Source organism: Aspergillus foveolatus, assembly GCF_047715535.1.
Source record: "Aspergillus foveolatus strain CBS 279.81 unplaced genomic scaffold BDW70scaffold_1, whole genome shotgun sequence".
Lineage (NCBI taxonomy): Eukaryota > Fungi > Ascomycota > Eurotiomycetes > Eurotiales > Aspergillaceae > Aspergillus > Aspergillus foveolatus.
The window spans coordinates 1,010,090-1,031,090 of record NW_027396065.1 but is presented as its reverse complement, the minus strand read 5'-3'; the positions used below and the strand labels follow the sequence as shown (position 1 = coordinate 1,031,090).

Below are 21,001 nucleotides of genomic sequence, written 5' to 3'. Positions count from 1 at the left end.
GTGATCCAGGACGAATCCAAACCAGTAATGTTCTACAGGAAAGCGAAGAGAAAAGGTGGGAAAAAGAACACCGAGGCGGGGAGAAGTTAACACCGTAGAGCGCCGGATCTGCCTGAGTCAAAGATATAAGGAAAGTTTGGCGTAGCATCGAGCCCGCGGGTATCATATTAGATTCCATGCAGATCAGCCCTCTTTGTTTCTGTTTCACTCATCCCAGCCGTCCAGGCTCATGTCGCCCGCGCCCGGGATGGGGTCATCCAGCTTTGACCCGTAGATAGGACGCCCGTCTGGCGTCAGCTGCCCACGGAATTCTGGGTCGTAGTCGGGGCTGTTCTCGTCCAGTGTGGCGACGTATCGATTGCGACCACCTCGTTTGCTATGGGTCTTCGTATAGTGGGCGTTGAGGTTGTCACTCCGTGAGAAGGCTCGGTGACAACCTGGTACCCAACATACATGCGGCTTCTCTTTTGAGTGGCTCTTCATGTGTCTCTTCAAGTGTTCTTGCCTCTTGAACCGGCCGTTGCAACCGGGCTCTTTGCATTTGAACTGCACCTGCTTGATGACCTGTGGTAGGCTCTCTAGCATTAAGTTTTGCTTAGAGGTCTGTCGTCGCAGCATCTTCCTTGAAGCCACGCGGTGTGGCCTCTGAAACCCATCGCGGTAGACTGGCGAGGGCTGGAAATCGTCCATGTATTCGCACGGTCCCCCTGAAAGCCGGCTCAGCGGGGTATCTGCCCCTGACCCTGTTCCAAGAGAGCAAGACCGTATTGGGGTAGTGGGGCTATGTTGTTTGAATGCACTAAGAGAGGTCGGAAAGTCTGTATATGATGGTGGTGGAGTAACTGGGCCAACTTGCGATGGCGCAATGGTTTGCGGCGCAATCGAATCCCCCAGATTCATCCATGGCATCATGTTATTCATTGACATGGACGAAGACATCGAACTCGGGACACGCTCGGGTTGGTGGAATATTGACCGTGACAGGCAAGGATTGGTCGTAGACTCTGGTAGGTAAGCAGCTGCCTGGTGACGGTAATTGTTGTTGGTGTTGCGCGCCATGGTTGGGTACTGATGCATGCCTTGATGGTAAGCGAGTCCTTGAGCGACATGATCATAAGACTTGGGCGCGTCTGAGGGCATCCACAGTTGTTCAATATTCTCGTCGTATCCAGAGAGAAAGTCGGGCACAGGCATTCGTTCCTGCCCTTCCATGCTACCGTACGGAAGCCCCAGACTCTCCGTGGACGCCATGCCTGCTAGGCGAAAGGCACTGCGCATCGAAGCAGAACCAGGAGTTCGTTCGTATGTGTTGTTGGGGAGTGATCCCGCTCCGTGCCAACTGGGTGATTCCAGGGAGCCCTGGCTATATATACTTGTTGGAGTTGGTGTAGGAGACTCGAGCGGCGAGAAGCTCGAGGTCATAGACGGGCACTCGTTGGAGCCCAGGGACGAACAGTCAACTTCAACGGTCAGACGATCGGATAGGCTGGACTGATGTCGCATGTCTTCGAGCGACGGGGCGTTGCGACACTTTTGGAGGGGTGCTGTGACTTGTTCACCTGCCAGAGCACCGTTCAGTTTGCGTTCTCTAAGCTTTGCAGAATCTGCTGCGATGATTGAATGAGATAGAGAGACAGAAGATGTGTGAAAGCAATGAGTGGGATGGCTTCTAAAGCCGGTGGGGTGGAGGCCAGTGGAGGCCAGTGAAGGAATGAAAGAGGGCTAGTCTCAACAGCAGTAAAAGACTGTGCAGAAGAAGAGCAAAGCAAAAGAATGAAGACCAAAGTGGATTGGAAGGGAAAAGACTGAGTGAGTGAATGAGCAAGTTGGTGAGAGAATGAAGGTTGGGGAGCCGGAATGGAGGAGGAGCGGCAGATGAAATAAACAAATGCGCAGGGAATAAATGGAGGCGGGTAGAAACAGAAACTGGAAGATCGTCGTACTCACTAAGGGCAGTCATTACTTTTCCCCGAAGGAGAAGTGCCAGCCAGAGTCTAAGAGCAAAGGCTGAAGGAGGGGCGCGTTCGCGTTCCTGTCCAGGTCCCGAGCAAGGCCAGGAATGTAGGCTATCGAGTTCCTAGAGTAACCGCCAGAGCTGCCTGGTCTGGACAACTGCGAACAGAGGGCTGGACTAGCTGTTTCCCGGGAGAGGCCTATGTCTCTGGATAAAAGGCGTTGAAGGGTTGCGCAGAGGGGAGGAACGAGGTCGAGGGGTTCAATAGACCTGCCCTTAAACGCGATGTCCAGATCCTGGGTCTCAACCAGCACGTAGATCGGAGGCGTTGGAGGGGAATGCAGTGGGCTGACTGGACAGTAAAGTAATTCGTGTCTCAGTTGCAGAGGGACGTCGTTCTAGATGATCAGATGAGGGCCAGCAAGGGGATGGAAGTGAATCAACGGGGATGGACCGATGTCTCAGGCGGATCTGGATAATGATGCAGGTCGTGGTTTAGGTGAGGATGATGATGATGATGATGGAGTTGTTGGGAGGTCAAAGATAATATACCCTGGCACTTGGAGCAGATCGATGACTTGAGGTGGTAAAGAGACTGCGACTGAAGCCCAAAGTGGTAAAAGGGAGTCACTGTATGGAGAGCAGAGCAGAGAGAAAGTGGCATCCCTCACGTCTGCCAACCTGGAGGGCGAGAGGGTGCGATTATTATTTCGAATCTTAATCTATTTTGCGTTGCCTTGATTTTAATTCTCCTGGTTAATTTATCGCCAATATTCCTTTTTCCTGCCTTTCTGCGGTGGGCCTCCATGCTCCAACAGACGCCCACAATGGCTGATATCGGACCTGCATTTCTTCATCTCCCGACCACTACGCTTTATTTTTATCGCCCTGAGGAATGCACGACCTGGAACGCTTCCGAGCCATCCATCCAGAGCCCGACAGAAAGCGAAACTCAGCAAAAAATGCTTCGACGTAAGAGAGTGCCTGCTCGGTATCAGAAGACTCGCCTGAAACTAGGTCCAGTAGATAGCACCGTATTATTTAGGCTTCAATGACGATCCTGGAGAACTAATCTGAATCACAATCACTATTGCCGCCCCATCGAGATGGATCGTCACCAGGATTGACCGACCCTGCTCCACGATTGTCAACCTGCAGGGCCCTCAAGTGATCGGCAAAGATTGACGAACAGTGTGGGGTTGGGCGTTTTTTGTTTCGATGAAACGTAGCCAGTGCTAGTTCCTGGATATAGGGGAACGCCGGTGATGATCGAAGATCCGTTCAGAACCAGCCAAATCATCTAGACTGCTCAGTCGGAACGTGATGGCAAATACCAGCAGCACCATGCAGAGGCAAACCAGCCCAAGCCAAAGTGGGATACGGCTGGTTCCATTCAATATTGCCTCCTGTGCCGTGGTCGAATATGCATAAACACGGCCAATCGGTCTGCGCTTGGTGCCGCTCAAAAGAAGACGTGCTCTGACCTTCATTTACCGAAACTTCAGTCTACCGAAGTGGACTTGAGAGCTATGTGACGTTGAGTTTTTGCCTCATTCCTCTCCAAGTACGGGATCGTCATTCTACTCGACTGATACGGCAAAGGCTGGCAACGGCATGGCCAATGCGACCTCCAGGTGCTGGATGACGCACTCTACTGGAGACCATCAATCGCTAGAGCTGCTGCATGACTCTTCCAGATTTCGATAGATGTGTCGAGGTGGTCTGAGGACGTGGACGACGGAGGGATCTTTAGGAGCTTATTTCGCAAACAAGTCGCAAGTCGTAAACAAACTAGGCACCGTCCAATAACCCCAATCATCCATGGTTCCCACTGCCTGTCATTCCACGGTTGGGGAAGGCGTTTGCTGAATCAGGTCTGTGCGAACCTGGTTCCAACTGCAGGACAGGTCCAGGGCCGTCCAGCTAGCCTAGATTGGAGGACTGGGTCGATTCCTTCGACAGCTACTCTAAACGGCTGGTGCATCCAGTACCCGGCTGCACATCTCGATTCTAGCCGGTCGACTCGGCGCGGCCAGTAAGATCCTAGTCGCCGAATTATTTCTTCTTTCACCGATTGTTTTTCTTCTTCTGGCATGCGAGGACGGCACTCAATCTAGAATCGTGGTCCACAGGGCTGAGGAACGATCGGAGACTAAAAAGCGTCGACGATCAGAAATGGATTGAGTAGTACGGAGGACGGGCTTGAACTTAACCCTCGAGATTCCTTGAGGAGCCCGTCCCTTGCCCACTTCCTCGACTCTCGAGGCCTCGGCGCTGATTTGGTCACAAGTGGCTGGTGCTTATTGTGCAACAAGCGGGAGACTGCAGTCGCCGGGCAGCAGCGACTCTCGCCCCTCCCCGTCCCCGAGTCCTCCCCGGCGTACTTCAGAACTCGCAGCAGAGACGCAAAAGTACGGCAGCCTTCTTCCTCAGCGATCGGCGGTGCCCACTGTCTGGTATGGGCGAATCAAGGCTCGAACGGGCTAAGACTCTTGGCCGGCAATCATGGCTGAAATAGAGTAAGCAGGATCATTATAGTGTGGTTGTCTGCTGCCCGGGCTCTTGATGCACATCATCAGGGCTTATTTGTTAGTCTTGTCGAGGATTCGGCCAATCAAACATCCATTGTGTTGTTTGACTGAGCTGCTTAGGAAGTCGAGGCTCAGAAGCCGCGACTAACGCTGATGATCAGCTTTATCCCCACTTGGGCCGGGCGCAGCTCGGAACGCTTTGACTTGGCTGGAGACTGGGTCTGGGAGAACTTAGAAGGGGGTCCATTGCTTCTGGAATGTAGATTCTCAAAGCTCAATCGACGATGCAAGACGAAGACGCTGCACTCGCGTCAGGATCGATATGTGGATCTGCTGTCACCTCACCGCCCTCGCCTCTTTCAATGGCCTCTGCGGTCATGGGGAGCTGCATCTACAGTCTCGACTTCTACACCGTACTGCTGTTCTTCGGTCGTCCTTGTGCATAGCTGCTCTCTTTGTCCATCCGCCGGTTTACCACTTCCTGTTATTCACTGACCGTCTCCAGAGGTACGTTCAGTTAACTCGACTCCTGACTGATCAAGAACTTACATGAGCCTCGTCCTGAGCGTCTGACATGTCATTGATCCATCGATCTTCGAATCAATTAGAGCTTAGCTGCCGCGCAGCTACCCAGAGGTGTAGCTGAGGACCTTCCTATTCTATCCCATGAAATGGTGGGTTAACGGCTGACGGTCTAACTCGATAAAACGCGTGTCACTGCGCATTATTCGTACCTAACATTGCTTCGTCTGAGGTCTGAACCCAGGTTGATCCCGGTTGGTTGACATGGCGGAGTCATGGTACTGGGCGCGAGCACACCTTCCCACGGGATGTCACCACGGTGCGGTTCAGCGCCTGGCTTAAAGTTACAGGTTTAGGGTCTGCATTCTTGCCCTTTCCATGCCTGTGGCCTTTTCGATCGCTTTCCAGCGCTTGTATCATCCCCGTTGAGAAAGAACCTTTGGCTTCAGAGGGATGGAGCAACTCAAACTCTCAGACTATGAACCGATCGGGTGAAACGCAAGCCACATTCCTTGTGAAATATACGTACCGTGAGACTTGTCTCTGCGAAGCCACTCTAGCAGCCTACCCAGAACCATTGCCCCAAGCCCAAACTCTTCTCCTGCTTCTATCGGCCAGCTGCGTCGAAGATCTCGCATATTCGCAACTTTACATACCCTTCGCTCCAGGGGCGAGCTCATGAACCAAGCTATACGGTCCGAAGGCCTCTAGTTTTCTGGATGGTAGCTAGGCCCGACGGACATTTACCAAATGCCGCGGCGAGCCATGGCTGTGTTTATTTTCTGACATGTCAGCCTTGGGACTCCTGCCCAGTTATAGCATCTCTGTAATAGCGGGGCGTTCTAACGTTATTTCTTATAGCGCGACCTCCTCGAACACGCAACAGCTCTAAGGTTGGGGGGGGGGGCAAAAATTTCTGGAAAAATCCGCCCCCTTGGCCTTCGAATCGGCTCGTGAGCCTAAAGCCTTCCTATCTCACTGGCGAGCTAAAAGCAGCATCGCATTGGCCCTGCCAAACATCACTGCCAAAGTGCTACGCATTCAGCCATTCAAAAAACCGCCAAAGATGATTAGAATCACCTGTTCTCTAACTACATTCATCTAAATGTACAGTCTGGTGTAGCTGTCAAGATTGGCTCCGTCCAAGTAGGCTCTTATATTTCTGATATTGACCGTTGCGCACCAAAGCCTCAGCCAGTCACACCGGTCGTCCGAAAAAGTCCGGGCGTGCAGTAAGTAATACTCGTGCTGTTTGGCCAACTCCAGGGAACAATGGTCACTGATTAGCAGATTTTCCAGTATCCAGCACGAGTGTTTTCCTGGCCGGACCCCTGCAGCACGCGGAGCACATCGCAAGGGGCCTACCGGGCAATCCTGGGCCATACCCATATTGCCACAGGCCCCGGCCATGCCGTAACTGCGCGAGGCACACACTCTTTCCCCTCATGACATCGTTACGTTTGGGAATAATGCTTCTACTAACTGTGCTTTATCAGTTTCGGCCTCCATCGGTATATTGGGATTCAACCAACCTTATTAACAGCCGCCTTCAAAGTTGCTCCCTGCAGACGCGTAAAAGGCGACAACTGCTACCTCGAGGATATATTAATGCTTAAGCAAGAAAAGCATTTGAAAGACCTCTTGGAACCTCTTCGGATTGGATCCTGTAGTTGATATTTTGATTGGCTCTTTGAAGCTAGGCATTCTTAACGTGGATAAGAGAATGGGACCTGTCGTTGATTGTATAGGTACCTCCTATGTTTCCTTTCTCCTCCATTTTTTTCCCATTTCCTGACTCGCAAGAACACCTAGCCTGACTCACCTCATTCTTGTTCGTCGACTGCTTGAATTTAATTGAAAGCCAGTATTCTAAGAGCATGTTTCAGGCCAGGGCCTAGCCACTGCATCCCCAAGAGCAAGGAGACTTTCCAGCCCCAATCATCTGGGAGGCCTCTGGGTCCTGAGCTTACCAATTAATCAACATAGCGCCTCCTATATGGCTCAATACGGACAAGATCGGGGCGAGAGTTTCACTCTCCTTATAGTTGCCTCGTTGAACCAGAATCCGTCGATCTCAGGATTGCACCCTGGACGACAATCTCGCTCTCATGAGCTTAGAGATTCTTGTCTATTCGGGGTTATTGCATCTGGTGGACCAAGCCTCCCTCGCTTTGGGGCTCTGCCTCAGTTCCTGCAAGCCATTTATATTTGAAGACCAAAGCGCGGTAACCGTCCGAGGCTGCCGGATCTTCTGAATTCCCTTGTGCATTGGTTCTTTCCAAATCGTATATTTCGCTACAGAGGTTTCTCGCCTCTTCCCAGAACAGTCAGGCAGGGAAGGGAGGCAAAACCCTCTCTTCTAATTTTCATGGTTCGCAAAAGTAAAACAGCATTTGTTTCAACTGCGTCAAGCTTCTATGACGGGTTGCGCCTCCAACTATGCCATCAAGAGGCAGACCACGATCAATAGTATTGTTTGCATTGTTTTGCATTCGTTGGTCGTGAAGTCGACAAAAGGGAGTTCCAGCCCTGGTCTGACCCCCTTGCTTCCCGCTATTCCTATTTTCTTACCCTGTTTTCCATAAGGTCTATTAGTGACTTGAACCTGGATCCAGAAGTGTGGCTCAGGACCCTTTCTGCGAATTGCAACCGTCTCATCAGTTAACGCCTTAGATCAAGTTGCATTGCATGACAGCCGGTATTTGGGGTGACTTCAACGGTTTATAGAAACATCATTCTATACTCGTGCTTCCCCTGATATGAGCATCCAATGACACCAACCGGTTTCTAGTTCCTAGGGGCTCAAGCGCAAAGAGGGTATCCCCAATTATCCTAATCACTTTTCAGTATGCGTTGCGGCGTGTGATCTGTATGTGTCTCCTTGCGCTGCTCACATTCCCAGCGACGTCATTTATTGGCTTCGATTGTCTTCTGGCTCTGAGGACGAAAGGCCACAGCGATCGACAATGATATGCATGCATTTCGCCGATGCGCCTATACCTAACTTGGCCCTCAGCTCTCTGCCTTTCTTAGCGGTATCGACGATGCAATGCAGAGCTAACACTAACCCAGGACCTGCAGGATAAGCCAAACCAGGTACACATCATTGAACCTAGTCCAAGCTTTTCCAGCACCTGAACTCCTCATACTTGATTCGGACCGGAATGCACAGAATGCAAAAAACCCAACCCGATGCAACGGGACTCGTGCATACATGCATGGCTACTAGTAACTACTTGTCTTATTCGTCCTCAGAGTCAAAAAGGTATGAGCACATGCGAGGGTGTAACGAAGTTGAAAAATAAAAATTAAAAACTAATTGTTTTAGGTAACTGTTGCCAATATGAACCCTAACAAATTAGCCTTCAATAAGCACTTCCATGCTCCTGACCTCCTCTGTAGAAATCACATACCTACCAGACACGAAAAGGTCCTAGAACCGCACAGCAGACGCTCCATAATTCATCTCATCTCCATCCCCACCTCCATTTCATGCATGGATCGGAAATCAACGTCGATCCGCAGATCGTCTCTTCGCTACCCAGACTCAGGCTTCTCTTCCTATTCGCCATTTGCGGAACTGGGACTAGACCGCGAGGGTTCGCGCTATGGCCTCGCAATCGTACTCCGTACTTTCAGATTCTACCTTCCATTCAGCCCCGTCCCAGCGTCGAATCTGGGGTTGCACAACCACTCTCCCCGACGTTGTACCCGACCTCGCACTCGGTAGGAATGCGTCTGGACCTTGATTCTTGTTGAGGATGTCAAGCAAGCTTTTACGTCGGGGTGGCTGGCTCCCTGCTCAGGGCTCCAGAACTCTGGTCGTGTGCTACCTTATTGCTGAGAACACCAGCGTTTTGTACAGTGTACCAGCTGGGTATGCGTAGTGCATCTCTGCCATGGTGTCAGTGATGTTGTCACTTTCACCTCTCAGCTTCTGTCTCTATGATAAATGCTCTTGTACTCATGGAGACACAGCATATCCAGCCGCAAACCCCGACACAGACGGACAAGTTACGTCCTGGGTAGTATGAGGATGGTCTACCACAACGGGCTACCCATTATCAGACATCCTTCTTCGGCTTTCTTTGACTAGAAACCAGGGCAATATATTTGTGCACCGTACTTCGCCTTCTGATCCCGTCGTGTAGGCTTTGTCCCATGTACCGTGCCTTCTGAGTTGTACTCCCCAGATACGTAGCACTAGGCACAATATGATATCAGGGAAGACCCCAGGCGCAGCTCCAATTATAGCGTCATAATCACCAACTACTATACTCCTCTACATATTCTTCTACGTTGACGAGCCAATGTCGGAATAGAAAGTCCAAGCTTTACGTATGCTGACGGATGCCCGTCAGCCAGCCCTAGTTAGTGCGAACGAAAACGTCGGCGGGCGCATGAGTTGGGATTGTCTGCTTTTAAGTGCCAGTCATTGGAGGTTCTGTGTCTAGGCTCCATAGTTATAGAGCAATCAATTTCATAACTTCTATTGTTCGGCAGGGCTTGTTATCTTCTTTCTGAGCAGGAAGATATGTCAGAGCGATGTAGAGAGTCCCTCTCCGGTCGCCATTTTGCAGAACCTTGAGCATAATTTCACTGGGTTAGAGGCAACTATTGTTAGAATCGTTCTTGGAGTTTCTGAGTTTGCGTTTAGCAGGAGCTGGAACGTGTTATAGGCACGGAGGAACGGTTAATGCAAGTACCTTGCAGGCGAAGAGGGAGAAGCGAGACCTCCTTCTAGTAGTTAGATATGGCTCAAGTCCTCAGGCCGGACGAAGAAACCTTTTATGCAAGCAATTTTTCCTTTCTGAGAAGTTCAATTGACAAGTGTTGGCTATGTATACGAAGGTAAAACCAATCCGAGAAATCAGAAGTTATTCACCTCGCTAGCTGCCAACCATCCGAGAGTACTTATGAAGAACCTGTCTGAATTCTCCTGTCTGATCTGCTAAATTCAAGTAAAGAGGAGCCCCTAGTTATATAAAAATTGGTATCAAGTCTGAGTGGTCTCCTGCTTGCTCCTTCCAAGCGCAAAAAGACAGCATCGAAACAAAAAAAGAAATTCGGAAAGAAAAAAACAACAGCCTGTCCCAATGATACAAGTGCCCAAAGTAGCTTAAACAAGAAGAAAGAAAGAGAAAAATCAGGTCATAGAAGGTAAAAAAAAGCAAAAGAAAAGAAAAAAAAAAGTGACACATGTGAACCAAGATCATAAACATAAACGCCGGCCGCCCCTGTTTTATCTCGAGTCCCTGGTTTGTCCTATACATTGCTCCCAAATGGAATAAGCAAAAGAGAAGATTATTCTTGCTGTGACAGACAAATAATGCGAAAGGTAGGTGAAGAGTGTGGTGGGGAGACTCTGAAAGCCTCCAGGTCTCATTGGAGGTGGTAGGTCGAGGAGGGGAAGGTGTCGAGGGGATATAGGTATGAATGGAACAAAAAGGGGGGAGTAAAAAAAATAAAGAAACTGCTGCCTCCAAGCCATTAGTCGTCAACGTCAAATATAATCCTTACTTGCCCATTCCATTCTGCATCATGTTGTGCTGCTGTTGCTGCACTGCCTGGGCGTGGGCAGCAGCCTGGGCTTGTCGCTGTTGAGCAGCAGCAAACTCGACACGCTCCCGGCGAATGAGGTCTTGCACGAAGCCCTTAGCAGCATTTTCAAGGCCAACACTGTACTCCTGCGCAACCTGTGGCGGATATTGCGTAGGTGGTCCGTACTGTGGCATCAGACGCGTAGCCATGTCTTGCCGTAGTCTCAGAAGCCGCTGCTGATAGAGCTGGTTGTACCGCGCTGGAGTATTCATTCGCGGCTGCATACCCATGCCCTGCATGTTTTGCGGGAGTTGGCCGCCGTTAGCTTGTGCCGCTGCCATCAACATCTGCTGTTGCTGGGCGTTGAGCTGAGGGCTGTTTTGAAGCATTTGTCCTTGTTGATGCTGTGGCTGTTGCTGGCCTTGCGGTTGCGCTTGCTGCTGCTGTTGTGATTGCTGTTGCCTTTGTTGCTGCTGCTGTTGGGCGAGCTGCATCTGCATGAGTTGCGCGCGCATCATCTGAGCCTGGTATGCCTGGGGATTGGCGAACTTCTGTTGTTGATTCTGATGATTTTGTTGTTGTTGTTGTTGTTGCATCATCTGCTGCTGCTGCTGGTTCTGGATGTTATTCTGCGCAAGCATATTTGCCTGCAACTGAGCGAACTGCTGCGGAGTGAGCTGACTGTGGTTCAGATGCTGCCCTTGCTGTGCGAGGAGTTGCTGCCTTTGCATCAGGAATTGCTGCTGTTGCGGGTTGAAGGGCATTTGATTTCCCATCTGCGGTGTCGCCATCACAGCCTGATTCATAACAGGCGTGGGGGCCATGGAGGAGCGTGGCGGACTAGCATGGCTCATACGCTGAGTGGGTGTGACATTGCGCATTATTGGAGTCGCTTGGGACATGGCCGGTGTTCCCTGCGTCATTTGTGGCGTACCATGTCTACTTTGTCCTTGCTGGCTCCTAGACGGCCCCATTGGGTGGCTCATCATGTTGGGATGGGCATGCTGCAAAGCAGAGGGAGGTCTCTGTGGGCTACCAGCACCCTGCATGGAAACTGTCATCGCCATAGGCACGCTAGCCTGCGTTGCCATCGCATTACCGACGAGCGGAGATGAAGTATTGAGAGGAGTCTGGTTGCGTACCACTGGTGAGGATTGAGGTCCTTGGCTAACGCCGTTAGCTTGTGCCATGACGTGCCGGTTCTGCTGCTGCTGCGCTGCAAGCTGTGCCTGGGCCTGCTGTGCGGCGAGGTGCTGTCTTCGGTTCTCTTCTTTGGCCTGTTCTTCCGCCTGGCGCTGCTCCGCGATCCGACGCCTCTCCCTCTCCTGCTCTTGTTGTTGCCTTTTGACCATTTCCTGTTTTATCTTCGTCTCATTCTCACGCCTTGTTTTTTCTTCATGTTGGATCTTAATATTCTCAAGTGTCTTAAATCGAGAAAAGCGGGGTTCGAATGGAACTGCACCCCCAGTGTCATCCACAGCCGCAGATTTCGGTCCTCCTGCAGCTCCTGAAGTGGTAGGTTCCAGCCTTTCGTCCATAATTAGCATAAACCTTTCTTCTTCAGCCGCTAGTGCTTCGTCAGCTGCCAACTCCGCAACTGTGCGTTTCCTACGCTTGGGTGAAGGGGGAGGATCGCGGTGAAGCGGACTCTCCATGTATTTCAAGAGACTGTGTACTTCCTCCAGACTGGTAACCGGATCCAAGAATAATGGTGGCGCAAGTGCCCTGGTCAACTTCGATTCGCAATCTAGAAGCTCATGGGGTTCAACGAGCATTTTCTGCCGTTTTGCGGAATGACCCCGTTCTTGTTGAGTAGATGCACCAGGCGACGGCGGTACCGTACTAGATGCGGGCGCTGCTTGTTTAGCGGCTCTTGGATCGGGGGTAGTCGCAAGCAAGGTCAACTCCGCCTGTAATGAGCGAGGGGTTGGATGAAGGACTGTTGTGAAGACACGAGGTTTCGGAATTGCCGGTTTATTTGAGGTTATCCCGACATTTTGGGAGTTGTCCTTTGATGAGCCTTCACTGCCATCCTTCGTTTCTGGCTGTTCTGCTGCTGTATCATTCCCGGATGATTTTTCCAACGCCAACTGGTTCTGTTTCGGATACGGGACATATGCCGACGGAGTAATGTGCTCATTATAGTTATGGATGGAAAAGGGTGTATTGTTGTCGCTCGAGGAGGATGCGGTGGACTTCCTAGTTTGTGCGGAGACCGATTTATGATCGACCACGCGTACAATAAGACAGCCTGAGTGAGGGACTTGGTCAGCAAGAGCCCGGAACTTCAGGCCACTAAATCCTACCTTCGTAGAACCGAACATTGGCGCGCAGAAGCTCCTCCATCATATCATGGGGGACGGTACCCGCGCGAATATGTTCAATTATGACCTTCATTTCCGAATTATACGGGAAGCTTCCATCCTGCTGCTCAAAGCGGAAATGTGTAGGATGGAGGTGGAGGATCAACGACGGAGGGCATTTGGCAAACTTCTTGAGGATGTAAGCTGTTGTTTTGACTACAGCCGATATCAAAATTAGTAAAGCTAACTTTCGTTGCAATAAACTCATGGTAACACTAACCATACGGCTCAGGGAACGTTTTCCCTAACCGGCGATCACTCTCCAGAGACGGCGTCTTTGGCGTTTGTTTTTGCACCTTTATACCTTGTTCGCCTGGTTTTTGCGCGTCTTTCCTGGGCCGGCTTAGGGGTCCCTTGATGGGAGCGTTACTCGAATTCCCGGTACCATTGACGCCGTTCACGGCTGGGTGACTCGTAGAGCTTGCCGCCGCAGGCTGCCCAGCTCCGGGAAGACGCTTCGATGTAGTGGGAGGAGAGGAAGACGAGGGTTGCGGTCTGACACCGTTGACTCCGGTTTGAACAAAAGGCGGGGGCGGCCGCTTCATCTTAGGGGGATGCGAGGTGGTTTTGGATATCGCGGTCGCCATCTTGAAGGGAACCAACACCGGAGCGCAATTCCGGACGACAGTTCCTAAATGCGACTTCTCGGAACGCAGACCCGGGAATAGCAGACGGAAGTCGTGCTCCGAAAATCGTTCGTCGATGATATAACCGGGGGACGAGACATGTGGGGAGCGGACGCGGAGAGCGACGAGCAGCGCGGGATTCAACGCGGTGGGTAGCACGGATCCCAGGGTCGCTATAGAGTCAGTTCACTGAGTCCCATCGAAAATTGTCCACCGCAGTCTAGTTAGCAAGCAAGTTGGGACAGTGGTGGTTGTCGTCACTGAAGGAGTTTGGTGATGCCAAGCCGAGACGTCGTGAAGGAGAGGCTGGTCAGGTGATGCCCGCTGTGAGCTGAACATGCGCACGTGATGTATATGCCCTTTATTCATATCAAGTCAGCGCCACAATTATACAGCCTTATGTCTGCACTGGCGGACGATGCTTCTACATTATTGCCAACAGTTGCGCATCGCCACTACCATGTTATTTGTATTCTTTGAATTTATGCAATCAATATATGTAGAAGTACGATCTTGAGAAATCAAACAAATCATAAAAGCTAGGGAATAACATCACGGTCATCCAAGTACATTAAAAAAGCAACAGCACAAAATGAACACTCATAAAACCGCCGTATCAGAGAATTTTGCGGCATACTAGCTGCGGGTATATCAAGAATCACGCCCTAGTCATTGCCACTGATCCTGCGTCGCCAATCATCCCCAACACGAAGCACATCGACCACGTCGATGCGTTTACCAATGCCAGTAACACCCTCTTTTCGCCACCATTTCTCTTCCTTGTTCGCCAGCACTGATTCATCGTCGCTATCGATTAGGCCGCCTTGGCCACCTTCATCGCCAACCACAACAACGACCTGCCTAACCCAGCCGGCGATGTGGTTCACCGCGCTACCGTCTTGACCTGACAGTGACTCTTGCACATAGACTGTATCAGGAGAGAGGTGGCGGACAAGATGTACGTATCCGGTTGGGGAGTTGAAAGGCATAATCATGGTATCTTTCTCCACGATTGCTTGGCCCTGTGTGTATAAAGTGTTAAAAAGAGGCGGCGCTCCCTCTAGATCATCGACCTGTCGAGGCTCCAGAGTAGAAAGATCTGCGGCGGCCGCCTCGGGGGATGAGGTAGCTTCCTCAGGAGCAATGTTCGAGTATGAAGATGTGATGGACAAGGCGTGGGAGGAGCTTCCCTGGTTAGGAGCGTGCTTCAATCCAGGCGCGTAGATCAAAATGAAGATTTTAGCCGAGTCCGGGTTGATATGTTCAGGTAGATGCGAAAGGATAGACTACGGATAAAACGGTCAGTATCTCTGCGCAAGCGCAAGATCGCAGCGGTCCACAAGGCAACATACCACATGATCAGAAGTCAAGTCTTCTGGAAGATGCGATGATTCTGATGACACCACAATCGCAACCGTCTTTTTCTTCTTGTCAGTAGCCGCCGGGGCGCCAGCAACACTGCGTGTTGGAGGTTGACTGGGCGTTGTTGTCTCCGCTTGGCTCCTCTGTTGGTTGCGAGATTCCACCTCCTCCGACCAGCGAGAATGGTCCTCAAAGTCGCCTCTACCCTCCTCTCGAATTGAAGTCAGAGCACCACCCACAAAAGCCCCTGCCGCTGCGACGCCGGCAGCAACCCTCTTGCTTGCCCCGTCAAAGATTTGCTGTGGACTAGGTGTGCGCCGAAGCGCCCCTTGCATGCGAGCCATTACACTAGCATCCTCCTGGGCAAGAGCATCTGAGCCCGTCGCTCGGGCGTAGTCTCCCCCATAGTCACCGCGCGGGAATGACACCCCACTAGGAGCACTGGCGGGTTGATCACCGGCTCGGGTGTCATCGTGATCATCTTCGTCGTCTTCTTCATTGCGCTCAGTCCATATCCAAGCCGCAACACCAATAGCGGCAATACCGACGGTCAGGGCAAGAGGTGCCCAGTATCCCATGACGGTACGCCGCCCACTCGAGCTGAAGCCGGTACCCACCCGCCGATGGCGAGCATCTTGGGAATGAGGCATCGCGGTCAACGATAACAATTACAGGCTGCGCATAGATCCACGTCAGTCGCGGTTGGTCGCATTCACATTTCAAGGTCGTCGAAGGATCAATGGTTGCGGTGGGAGGCTGGGGCAGAAAAGGATGGGAAAGGAGGAAGCCCAAAACTAAGAAGTATGGGGGCGGCGGCTGGGCCTCGGAGCAAACATGTGGCTGGTGACAGCAACGCTTTGTTTTGCCGCGGTGTTTACGGCTGGGGCGCTGTTTGCACGGTTTGCCTGTATTGCTTAGTAATATCCCCTATCGGCACGTGAGATGGGCTTGCCTTGGAAAAAGTTGCGGAGTTATGGAGTTTTGACTCACAAACGCAGAATAGACGCGACGATTGGCTCTTTTTGTCTGGGTTATGAGTGCTGCAGACATGTTATAGTCTGGTCCACAAGGTGCAAATCTGTTTTATATGACCTGTCTCCATCGCAACTTTCTCTTGAGATCACAGCGCACCTTCCCCTCAACCCTGCGGGTGATATCAGCATATTTCCAAATTCCACCAGCCTTTAATCCCGTATACTACCTCGCTCTTCCTTGGAGCCTTGAGCTACAATGCCGCACTCCGTTCCAGTGCCCCCGACGGGGTTCCAAGCGCTCATCCTTTGCGGGCCGGGAGTTTCTCTTAACACCTTCACTTCGAATCCGGAGGAGTTTCCGAAAGCCCTTATTCCTATCGCAAACCGTCCTATGGTATGGTACCCGTTGGACTGGTGCTATCGCATGGGCATTACTAGTATGTTGAGACCGGCCTATAGCTCCATATACCAAATACTCACGAACATTCGCAGATATCACTCTCATCACCCCTCCTCCTAGTCAAGCCCCTCTCGAGGCTGCCTTATCACAAAACCCTCACCTTACGTCTCTTCCATCACCGTCTCCCTCCATTCTCGCGCCTGCCGACTTGACTTTGACAACGGGTACCGCTGAGCTGTTACGTCTTCCCGAAGTTCAAGCATGTATCAAATCGGACTTTCTTCTACTACCGTGCGATCTGATATGTGACATTCCAGGCGAATCCCTTCTCGAAGCATGGATGGTATCGCAGAGCGCCCTGGGTGGCTCAACACTTGCTGGAGGGTGGAACACAAACGGACCAAAGACGATAGGCATGGGTGGTGAAGCAGGAGGACGCCGTGGCGGCCTGGCGGTATATTATCAAACGAAGGGAAGAGAGGAAAGTGTGAAGGGAGAAGTGACTGACTTTGTCGCTACCGCGTGTCTTGAACAAGACGAAGCCCCTGCAGTTTCCCATCCCACAGACGGACCAGCTGCGATACGATATGGGCTTTCTAAGTTGGTACTTTCCATGCCAATGGACACGGTCAAGGAGAAGATGGAAGAGGACAAGGGACTGCTTATCCGCCACTCGCTTTTGAAGAAGCATGCGCGAGTGAAGATGCTTACCAGCTATCGCGACGCGCATATCTATGTATTCCCTTATTGGGTCAAGGAAATGGCACGACTGAACGAAAAGTTTGAGAGTGTTAGTGAAGACCTCGTGGGGTGGTGGGCGAAGGCAGGCTGGCAAACTGGGTTAGCAGAAAAGCTCCGATTGAACGAGATATTCCGTAAGAGCCGAAGCGTCGGCGAGAGTGGAAGCATGGACGACGAATCGCTCGAAGAGGAGATCGACATCCGCGCCATGAGCACCACAAAGACTGGTGCTGGAAATTCACACAACACATCAGCGTCTGAACCTCCGGCCGAATTTCAATTCGCCTCGCGGGTCCGAAGCTTGGGCCCTGACTCTGACATTGAGCCGCCGCAAAAAGAAAAACTCACCACTCCCCCGGTACTGGCTTACATGCATTCGTCCCTGTCCTCTGCACCTCTTATCAGGCGTGTCGATGCCTCGTCCCTTCTCCTTTCCGTATCGCTCCGCCTTGCGAAGCTCGGGTCTATCGAAGAAGTCGGCAAAGTAGCCGCCTCTCCGTTTGCACACAATCAAAAAGTGGCATATCCTGCGGGCGTCGCTCAACGTTGTACAGTGACAAAGTCCGACTGCCTCCTTGCCGACAACGTCACCGTGGAAGAAAAGTGCGTGATTAAGGAGAGCGTCATTGGAGTTGGGTGCCATATTGCCAGCGGAGCCAGGTTAACCCGCTGCCTAGTCATGGATGGAGCAGTCATCGGTGAACGCTGTCAGCTGACTGGATGCATTATCGGACGCCGCAGCCAAGTTGGGCGCGAGTGCGTCTTGAAGGACTGCGAAGTTCAGGATGGACATGGTGTTGAAGAGCAGACCGACGCCAAGAACGAAAAGTTTATGCGGTTTGAAGGACTGGACGAAGACGCTGATGATATGGATATTTCTGAAGACATTGGAGACGACGGTAGCGATCTGGGTTTTTGATCTGACCTGAATGCATGATCCCAAGGCTGCTACAACTACTACTACTACTCCTCCTTCTCCCTGCTACTGCCACTTTTCTCCGCCGAAGCGATCTAATGACCGGTATAGATGATAGACTTTGACGCTAAATAACGAATAGGGTAAAAGAAAAAGTTCATGCTGTGTCCCTGTCGGAGGAAATAATAACCCCGCCATTCTCATGGGTCGATTATACCTATACGACCTACCGAGACATTGTAGATTTAGAATGCTTGTGCCACGATCTTACCTCCCTTACAGGACAATGCAATCAACAGGAATAGTGATGCCCTGATAGTATCGAGATCAGCCTTAGATCGATAACCAGCACTGCACCGGCAGCCACCTCGCCCCATTTCCTCTGGTCTCATCTTCTCTGCCTAAGCTTATTCGGAACCCCATCCACAATGCGATGCAAGGCGGGAATCCTCAGCTTCTCTTCACTGAAAGTTACCCCCGCTATCAACGACTCCATCCAGTTCAGAATCGTCTGATGCTTAACTCACGAGTCACCAACCCCACTCCCTAGCCCGCGCCCCGTATACAGTGTACCTACCTAGATACCGCGGGACTGTTCAATTATAACGGGGTCACATGCCCACTAATTAGGCCCCATGCTCTATGGTGCGCCATTTGGCCCAGGCCGGGACTGGTAGAGAGATTTCCAGTTCAAGCGGCATGCAGATTGCCAGAGAGAACTAAAGCCCGCCAGCCGCACGATGTCGAGAACGGCCCGTTCTTTTAGCCTAGTCCGGTAGGTATCAACATATTCACGGCTCACGCAGATAATGAGGTGGTATGGCTCCCAGGCTAAATGTAGGCACTGCCGCCCTGCCCACACCTATTATTGGAGTCTATGCCGGTGGTCGTCGGAAATAATAGGTATCTCATAGTATTAACGAGTGTCTCAAGGACCAGAAGGCCTGGAGAAAAGCGATTACAGGACAGGGGTCGTGCAAGTGCATACCGACACACATACATAAATGGCTGACGGTGGCAGCGGGCGCCCAGGGTTGGGCCGGCCGCGAATCTCATCTTGCTGCGGGGAATTGCTTGGCTGGATGGTACTTGGTAAGACTCTAGAGTACTCTTCCAAATGCTGGTTCTAGGTTGCACGGCCGGTACTTCTGGAGATTTCCATCCACGTAATGACTTACAGTCTGGGTCTGGAATGCCGACTTTTGAGTAGTATGTACAGAGCACAAAGCACGGGTACACTCTACTGCGCGCTCGGTGCCCCGCGGCGTGATCTCGGCAGCATCTGCGTACCACAATCTACCTGTACTCCACAGTCTTGATGTCTTGCTTCGTCGGAGTCGGACGATAAACTATCAGTTAATCTATTCTTGTTCGCTATGCTTGTCCGTACGAGGTGGCCCACGAGCGGCACGCCTAGTTAGGAGCCACTACTGGTTGAATGCTGGTCCAACCTTCCAAGCCCGTGACTGGCTACAGACTGCAGTTGTTTCTGCCATTGTCCGGCTCGTCTAGGTTCCAAGATACTGGCACTCAGGCAGTCCTGCCCGTCGATGGTGAAGATGATACCCATTCTCAATTTTCGTCACGGTTACGGTCCTGTCCGCACTGTTATGAACCCCAGATACAATTCGTCGGCAATCGCGGTAGAAGCTGCAGTGCTCAATCTAAATACTCTGCGAGGGGCAAGGGCCGGGAGTTTTGTGGGGTAAACCGCTTGATTGCGTTTGAGATCTAGTGAATTGTTTAGATTTGGTCTGTAATTGAGTCCTTCGGTTAAATGCTGGATTGTGTCTTTGTATATCCCTTTCCCTTGACAATAGAGTCCAGGACGGGCGGTGTGTCCCTTTCTTTGCAGACTCGGCAAGTCACGCAGACTTAATCAGAAAGTTCATGGTACTCCGTTAATGTCAAGCCACCTTCACCGTATGATTGCGGGTCGACCTCTATGGACATTCCAATCTGGAAATCCATAATCTGGACGCGACTTCTCCTGAGCAACGGGAGAGCCACTGCACGATGACGCGGAAATTGAAGAGTGAAGCTGAAACGGCGACGTTGGCCTTGTCGATCACGCGGGAACTCCTTACATGGATCTGCATACGCTAGTCTTGGAGGTCCAGGTTGTTTGGAGATTCAATTACAGAGAAGATCCTCCATACAGAGTCGCCCCAGTCCTCCGTACGCCGTAGGCAGTGTATCTGGGCGCTGGCATGAAGACTTCGTGATTCTGTACCGACTACGCTGTCAATTGTCCGAATTGCCCTCCAGGAATCAGCCTGAATGACGGTTCCACCACGGCGGTGTGCTGACGAGATGTATATCACCCCACACCTTAATACGCCGCATACAGCGCAGAATCCAAGTCTGCAGTTTGAGCAAACCAGGTAAATATCCTATTGCATCTTCAAAACAATAATGCCTGCTGCTGATGCATAATTTTTTTTTGGCCAGACTCACTTCTGAGCGGCTCCGAAGAACATCAACATCAGCTACCATCGCCGTGAGGCTACGAATTTCACCTACCCCGAGTTTTGGCTGGCTGACTGCGGTTACGTTTATCGTCCGGGGTCGTTCTATTGAGCCACGTTTTCACCTCGATCTTGCATAATAGATAATTCCAGCATGGAGGGAATCAAGTAATGCTGATGCCTGACTGACAGTTGATCGCTCGCGAAGTATGTCCTCTCGGTATTTCGGCCATGAGAAAGCTGCCAGTCATAGCCGGAGTCTCTCTAACCGGACTGGTACAGCTGCTCCCACACAGCCGGGTGGACATAGAGGAGCAATCTGTAACAGTTCGATCCCCACCACGATTCAAGTTTGAGCACAAACCGCGGGAGATCTGATTGACTAAGTACTCCATCGTGGGACGGCTAGACCCATGGAACAGAGCTGCGGGCATTTCCCAGGGGTTGCAGCTTTCTGAACCAAGGATTTGGGTGAGATTGCCAGGGCGAGCTCAGACTGTAAGACTGGGACCGAGTTGGAGTTGGAACTTGGCTTGCAGTGGTTGCTCGCTCCAGGAGTTCGCTTGGCTGAGGAATCTGAGAAGAACAGGGGTGCAGGAGTGC

General features: G+C 51.5%; 6 protein-coding genes across 6 annotated transcripts; 2 read left to right on the top strand and 4 right to left on the bottom strand.

Annotated features, from left to right (window-relative positions):
- Positions 1–204: 204 nt before the first annotated feature.
- Positions 205–1,503, bottom strand: brlA (C2H2 type transcription factor BrlA; the record flags this gene model as incomplete). The annotated part of the gene is made up of 1 exon (XM_073738592.1): positions 205–1,503. The coding sequence occupies one exon, from the start codon at positions 1,501–1,503 to the stop codon at positions 205–207; it is 1,299 nt and encodes a 432-aa protein (XP_073601286.1).
- Positions 1,504–2,669: 1,166 nt separating this feature from the next.
- On the bottom strand, positions 2,670–3,800 carry BDW70DRAFT_126064 (uncharacterized protein). The gene is made up of 2 exons (XM_073735021.1): positions 3,145–3,800; positions 2,670–3,087 (listed from the first exon to the last, which is right to left on the bottom strand). The coding sequence occupies exon 1, from the start codon at positions 3,442–3,444 to the stop codon at positions 3,190–3,192; it is 255 nt and encodes an 84-aa protein (XP_073601285.1). The 5' UTR covers positions 3,445–3,800; the 3' UTR covers positions 2,670–3,087; positions 3,145–3,189.
- A 6,564-nt stretch (positions 3,801–10,364) lies between these two features.
- On the bottom strand, positions 10,365–13,536 carry BDW70DRAFT_126044 (uncharacterized protein). The gene is made up of 3 exons (XM_073735020.1): positions 13,132–13,536; positions 12,855–13,067; positions 10,365–12,799 (listed from the first exon to the last, which is right to left on the bottom strand). The coding sequence occupies exons 1-3, from the start codon at positions 13,496–13,498 to the stop codon at positions 10,524–10,526; spliced, it is 2,856 nt and encodes a 951-aa protein (XP_073601284.1). The 5' UTR covers positions 13,499–13,536; the 3' UTR covers positions 10,365–10,523.
- A 475-nt stretch (positions 13,537–14,011) lies between these two features.
- BDW70DRAFT_4309 (uncharacterized protein) lies at positions 14,012–15,736 on the bottom strand. The gene is made up of 2 exons (XM_073744001.1): positions 14,890–15,736; positions 14,012–14,823 (listed from the first exon to the last, which is right to left on the bottom strand). Exons 1-2 carry the CDS (start codon positions 15,547–15,549, stop codon positions 14,203–14,205), a joined length of 1,281 nt encoding a protein of 426 aa, XP_073601283.1. The 5' UTR covers positions 15,550–15,736; the 3' UTR covers positions 14,012–14,202.
- A 629-nt stretch (positions 15,737–16,365) lies between these two features.
- On the top strand, positions 16,366–18,056 carry BDW70DRAFT_126040 (translation initiation factor eIF2B subunit gamma). Its single transcript, XM_073735019.1, has one exon. The coding sequence runs from the start codon at positions 16,614–16,616 to the stop codon at positions 17,931–17,933; it is 1,320 nt and encodes a 439-aa protein (XP_073601282.1). The 5' UTR covers positions 16,366–16,613; the 3' UTR covers positions 17,934–18,056.
- Positions 18,057–19,173: 1,117 nt separating this feature from the next.
- Positions 19,174–19,722, top strand: BDW70DRAFT_126038 (uncharacterized protein). Its single transcript, XM_073735018.1, has one exon. The coding sequence runs from the start codon at positions 19,369–19,371 to the stop codon at positions 19,663–19,665; it is 297 nt and encodes a 98-aa protein (XP_073601281.1). The 5' UTR covers positions 19,174–19,368; the 3' UTR covers positions 19,666–19,722.
- Positions 19,723–21,001: the final 1,279 nt, after the last annotated feature.

What these genes read in the sequence shown, in the direction of transcription:
- BDW70DRAFT_4309 (XM_073744001.1), bottom strand. Translation starts at nt 15,549, where the DNA reads ATGCCTCATTCCCAAGATGCTCGCCATCGGCGGGTGGGTACCGGCTTC. An exon ending in ACTTGACTTCTGATCATGTG is followed by an intron (nt 14,824 to 14,889) that starts GTATGTTGCCTT and finishes TTTTATCCGTAG; the next exon opens with TCTATCCTTTCGCATCTACC.
- BDW70DRAFT_126064 (XM_073735021.1), bottom strand. Translation starts at nt 3,444, where the DNA reads ATGAAGGTCAGAGCACGTCTTCTTTTGAGCGGCACCAAGCGCAGACCG.
- BDW70DRAFT_126044 (XM_073735020.1), bottom strand. Translation starts at nt 13,498, where the DNA reads ATGGCGACCGCGATATCCAAAACCACCTCGCATCCCCCTAAGATGAAG. An exon ending in AACGTTCCCTGAGCCGTATG is followed by an intron (nt 13,068 to 13,131) that starts GTTAGTGTTACC and finishes TATCGGCTGTAG; the next exon opens with TCAAAACAACAGCTTACATC. An exon ending in CAATGTTCGGTTCTACGAAG is followed by an intron (nt 12,800 to 12,854) that starts GTAGGATTTAGT and finishes TCCCTCACTCAG; the next exon opens with GCTGTCTTATTGTACGCGTG.
- BDW70DRAFT_126038 (XM_073735018.1), top strand. Translation starts at nt 19,369, where the DNA reads ATGCTGGTCCAACCTTCCAAGCCCGTGACTGGCTACAGACTGCAGTTG.
- BDW70DRAFT_126040 (XM_073735019.1), top strand. Translation starts at nt 16,614, where the DNA reads ATGGTATCGCAGAGCGCCCTGGGTGGCTCAACACTTGCTGGAGGGTGG.